The sequence below is a fragment of the Ruditapes philippinarum genome, unplaced genomic scaffold (genome assembly GCF_026571515.1).
Source record: "Ruditapes philippinarum isolate M1 unplaced genomic scaffold, ASM2657151v2 ctg5690_1_1_1_1, whole genome shotgun sequence".
Lineage (NCBI taxonomy): Eukaryota > Metazoa > Mollusca > Bivalvia > Venerida > Veneridae > Ruditapes > Ruditapes philippinarum.
Window position 1 is genome coordinate 83,530 of NW_026854920.1, and position 6,000 is coordinate 89,529.

Sequence of the window (6,000 nt, forward strand, 5' to 3'; positions counted from 1 at the left end):
AACTGACTTTTTTAAATTTTAGTCTAGCAATGTATTTCACGTCTGCAATATATGGACAAGGGACAGGGCCTATATTATCACGAGAGCTATATTGTAACGGTGAAAGGAGTCATATAAGCAGTTGTTCCGGCCATTCACCATACGGATCTTCTGCTTCACATACGTATGATTTATCTATAGCTTGCACAAGTAAGTTATAGCATACTGCTGACTTAAATCGATAATTAGGATATTTTGAACTGCTATGAGAAACTTATAGCTATCTTATCTACTTGTAAACATTTAAATTGGCATACGTAAAGCTTAAAGAAAACTAACATTGTAAAAGGTTACAAGCTTAAATGGAATGGTTTCTTAAAGAATCCGTGTGAATAAATGAAAAAATAGTGATTAAATACACATTGCCCTTTCCAGCAACAAATTTTAGAGTTGGAGGAATGAAATGTCTATAATTATCATTTTGTGTTTCTAAAAGCGGATCGTATCTTTGAATATATATTTGTAAATGCACACAGCCCTTAGAAATATGAAACGTTTTTATAATAAAGAATCATAATAATTTACAACATCATTTACAGCATGTGGCTTACCTGCAATTTATAACGGAGATCCAATTTCATTCAACGGAAATGTATTAACTATAGCATGTCACACAGGATCACAGCCAAACCAAGTAACGATGACATGCCTTGAAGATAATAACTGGTTTCAGGCAAAAAGATGCACTCCATATATTGGTGCGCTATATAACTTAATTAAACATAAATATTTAGCATTCTTTTACATATTTCTTAAAATTATTTTTTCTTATAGTCTCATTTTTGTAGAAACAGTAACAAATACTTGATTGATCAAATGATATGTCTCAATTAACGAAAAGTTATGCAATATTGTTATTATTTCTAGAACACCCATTACAAATAGAAGACATCGCTCTGCATGGCGGACGTAGACCCACCGAAGGACGTGTTGATCTGAAAGTAAACGAGACGTGGGGCACGATTTGTGATACAGGTTTTGATTCTGCTGATGCACGGGTTATCTGTAGAATGTTTGGTTTACAGTAAGTCATTTTGAAATTCATATATTAGTACTTTTATTTTTCTTAATATGTAAAAAGAATGAATAAAAGATAACTTTAGAGATGATAGAAATAATGCTTTTATAATTTTTCAAAATTGTATGATTTCAACATCAGCTCAATGGTTAACTAACAAGGCTGACAAAAGAAATCATTTAGATAGCTATGTACCTTCACGTTGTTTCGTTAATACACCTTATAACTTTTTTAACAGATATAAAAGCTTCTTCCCCAAAGCAAGCCATTACAGTAAAAAAGGAAGTGGTCCAATTTACATCAGCAACATGAAATGTAATGGCACAGAGTCACATATAAACGAATGCAGTTACGAGATTTCGAATCAATGTACACATTACGATGATGTTGCAGTAGAGTGCACAGGTATTAAAATAATAAAACACATCAAGTTTACCCATCATTTTCAAAAGCCACAACATGAGTTACAGGATAGATTCTGTAATAAGAGGTCATGTTAAATACAAATCTTAGATCTTCAAGATAACGTAGTGCTAAATCTAGCTAGCAAACCGAATGCATCGTGCTTTTTGAAAGAAAATAATTTGACAAGAAGCATTTGAAACTCCTCTTATAAGTCCAAGACTATTGCGTCTCTGAACTAGCTGCGTTCTTGATCAGATCATTCTTTATTGCCTTGATGTGAATGGTAATGATCAGATAAAATGGCAATCATATCGATCAATATCTAGTCATCTCAGATGTTCCTCAAGGGTCAGTCCATGGTCCACTTCTACTCCCCCACCCTTCAAGAGATAAATTAATAAAGCAGTCATTTCCTAGGTACGACTATATTTCGATCCTTGACATTAAGGTTGTGTATACATTTTTGTTGGTAGTTAACAATTTAAACTGTGCAGCTTTGGATGTTCTTTATTGATTCCATTTCCCTTAGAAGCGTGTAGGCAGAAGAAATTCGTGCCTTACATGCAAGCGGAGTTTCAGAGATATTGTATAATCATTCACATGACTCTAACCTTAATGCTGTGTTTGCGGTAATTTTAGTTATTTCACTTTTTTGTAGTTGGATGCTTCCAGTTTTCCTTACATGAATAATTGTTAATTACATTTTGGATGTATTCCTTGCTTCTCTAAATGTGTTTTGACGTCTTATTTGCGTAATGCATGCTCCATAACTTCTGATCCTCTGCCAAATACCGGTTAATTCAGGTCATTAACTTGGGACCCTACACCATGTTAACTGAAGCCACTAACGTGTCAAATTGTAAAAGTCTATAATCATTCACGCATGAACACATTTTCAGACTTTTCTGAATTAAAAATTTTACCATTACATGTCCAAATGTTCAATACTACTTAATTAGGTGCTAGGGAGTGTGAACAGCAGCTTGCACTTTCCTTTCAATTACTGTCTATGAACAGGCTCAGTCAAACCAAGCCTGCAACATTTTTAATTTAGCCGTTATGTAGTTTCCTTAGGAACTGTTTAATTTTATATTAGTTTCACTGGTCGTATACGAACCCTTCTCAGTGTGCCTTAGATATAAAATATACAAACTGTTAATTCGCCTCCATAATAAAACCTAGTGTTATACATGCTTAGATATAACAGTTATGATTCAGTTTAAACAATGACTTCAAAAAAAATCTAAAGATATTGATATGGTGAAATATTTACTCCTCCAACAATCGCTTTTATTGACTTGTTCAATATATCTTTTAACAGTCATGCATTATATTAGTCAAAGCATTCTTGAAATATGTTTGCTTCTAAAATGCAAAACCCCAATTTTAAGTTTTGAAGCATAAACCTGAAAATTAAAATAAAAAACTTTAATATCTGGCTATATATTGGTATAACATGTCTTATTTTGTTTGATATGTCTAAATCAGATAGCAGATATCTAACTACATTTTTGACTAAATGTTTGTACTAAATGGATGTTATATTGGAAACTTCAGTCCAACATCTTAATTGCGTAAAAATACAGCTTTGAATACGCATCAACTTGCCCTGATAATGTATATGTTTTTAGAAAAGCTTGCCCCTACATGTACTACCAACAAAATAGTCTCTTTTGCAAGAGAAATTAAAAAGTAATGACTAAAGTATGCATAGCATATGGATCTCCGATTTTATGTTTATTTCAACAATTGAAATAATTATTTAAAGGGACTGAAGTTTTTTGACATTATGGGACTGAAAATGTTTTTTTTCCAGCTAAATGTACCATTTGATGTACATGTAGACCACGAATCTTTGTGCAAACATTCAGATCATTCGCGCACTTCGTTTTTCCAGAATAATTATTCAAATTGTAAAATATGACGAAAAATGAAAAGCGTTTAAATGCTTTTCACTCAAATAAGGCTAAGAAAAGCATAAAACTACGATTTTCGATTTATTTTAAAGTATATTTCTTAACTATCTTTGCATATATTTCTGTTTAAAGCGCGCCAGTTCATTTATGTAAGAAATTCTAATGTCATGTTTTAGGCTTTTAAACCTCAGTGGAGTCCCTTTAAAATTAATATTTAATTCTAAGGATATTAAATTCTCTAAAGGGTTTTCTCCACAGTGTAAATGGATAAACTTGACACTCCTTATTGTAAAAAAGTACATGAAGAAATGCACTATATATTATTTATACTTCTCTGATGATTAGACAGTAACCAATAACCAATATCCACTCTACCCTTCTATATTTTATCTAATTATATATGTTTGAAATTCATTATATATACCCATCAATATTTTTAACACGCTAAAGAACCAATAATTTATCTAAAAGTATAAAATATAGACAGTTTCAAAAAATGAGAAAACTTCAATAAAAACTCCAATAAAAACAAACAATAATTTTACGGGACGATAAATGTGTACATCTGACAGGTTATTTGTGTTTTGAACATCTTCACTTCTTCATTATTAAATTTACAACTGCATGTTAAGGTTATGAAAAGAGTCAAGAACAATTCATTTATTTATTTAGATCATTCTGTATAACATTAATTCTAATTAACTATGAATGAGTTGCTGAATAGGTGCTGTAAAATATATTAATGTTACATTAAATATATTGACAGATTATTTCCTAGGTAACGACTAGATTATTTAGCGATAAAAAAAATTAGTTTATATACATTTATTTTAGTTTGATTGTGTTAGAAGCTATAAGCATATTGAAACACTCTCGAATCCGTTCCTTGAACCAACCAGTACTAAGCAATGAATGTAAAGTTTTTTGCTCAAAGAAACAACGGCCCATGACAGGGTTTGAACCCAGCAATCCTTAGAATACTAGTAGCAATCCATAGATTACTAGTCCGGCGCATCAAGCCGCCACTAAGTAAATAAATAAAGTTATTCCTTTAGTTGTTTCTAGTTAAGTAAAAAATCTTCAATCCTTTTTATTAGGTGTCTTAAAATTCGTACTATAAAAATGAGTATTTGAACTCTTAATTTTCAATATCGTGACAATTTTTGTATAGTACGTAAATACTTATCAAATTGTGAAAGGAATTTCCGAAAAAAGTACACACCGATTTTTTTTGTGGATGCGCTTATATAAAGGGTTTTTACAAAAAAAGTTATTTTGTTTGATTTTACTTATACCACTTTATTTTATGGTTTTTAGTTAATTCCTGATTTTTCTGTGAAAACTTTATTAGACAATTTTAACTGTAAAATTCCACACTTAAATGTAAAGACTGCTCTTTAAGATGTGTCCCCTCACTTTTATTTATGCTTATATTTTCGACATATCTAGGGCTGCTTAGAGCAAAACAAAACTGAAATTGTTAAATAACTCAATTTCCAAAGGTTATTAAAAAGATTAAATTTATTTTCAATCATTCAGTTTATTAATCACAAAATTCGTATCTATTGATTCGTCTCTACGTTTTGATTTCATTCATCACAGTCTGATGATAACTTTCATTCATTATGCAAAACTGCTCCTGATGAAATTTTTGCATATTTAAGTATTCTATGAGCAATAAATGAACACAGTGTAAATGCAATGACAGTCATCTGCCAAAAAAGATAAGTAAAAAAGCCAGCGCTTGTAAGACAGCCTTTTAAGAATATTCTTTATTTATGCTTTTTTCAAATTTTAAGTTGCTTCTTAAATGTATACACATTTGTCAACAATCTATTAGTATCTGTAACAATCCGCGAAGAAATGTTCTTTCATATGATAGATGTTAAATATCAAACCCTATGGGAATTCCTTTCAAATCAAAGGCATTTTATTCTTCCCTTCCATGAAATAAACAACTTTAAATAATGGTGGTCGTGATAGTTTGGCACGGTATAACCTTTTCATCCTCTAGAAATGTTAAGTTTAATGATTGAAACAGGGGATAATTCATATCTTTTGTTAACTATAATTATCATCGCCATTTAACTTACTTGATTTACTCGTATTTACTTTTGTGCTGAATATTAGCTGTATTTATGAAAATTGGTGTGAAATTGGCTGTATATAACTCCAAAAACAGTTTTCTCACTCGTTGCATTATGGCCTTTAAAGTTTACTCGATGAAATAAATTTCATCTTACACTAAAACAAGTAACAAAAATAACAAATAACTTTTATGTATTCATTGTAACCGTTGTTCTTATGCATACTCTGTAATTTATTAATGTTTTTACCATAAACTAAAGTTATGAAACACAGAAATGACTAGAAGTTTTGAAACGAAAATCAAATTTTTAAATATTTGAGTTAAATTTTATAGTTCCCGTCAGAATCAGTATTTACTCAACTACGCAATACTAAATAAGATGTTAATTTTTCATCAATTTAAATTTTTAGGGTACCATTTAAACATCACGGGCGTCAGACTGGCAGGAACAAATGGACCATATCATGGTAGAGTTGAGATAAAGGTCAATGAGACATGGGGAACTGTTTGCCAGTCGTACTTTTACTCTAGTG

The 6,000-nt window shown here is 30.8% G+C and overlaps 1 protein-coding gene across 1 annotated transcript in view; it reads left to right on the top strand.

Annotated features, from left to right (window-relative positions):
- Nucleotides 1-5,972, top strand: part of LOC132741516 (deleted in malignant brain tumors 1 protein-like) — a gene marked incomplete at its 3' end in the record, with an annotated part of 28,709 nt that extends 22,737 nt beyond the window's left edge. Inside the window, exons 8-11 of the mRNA XM_060729707.1 lie at nucleotides 23-189; nucleotides 907-1,063; nucleotides 1,296-1,462; nucleotides 5,878-5,972. Coding sequence (XP_060585690.1) covers nucleotides 23-189; nucleotides 907-1,063; nucleotides 1,296-1,462; nucleotides 5,878-5,972 — 586 coding nt within the window. The remainder of the gene's footprint in view (nucleotides 1-22; nucleotides 190-906; nucleotides 1,064-1,295; nucleotides 1,463-5,877) is intronic.
- Nucleotides 5,973-6,000: the final 28 nt, after the last annotated feature.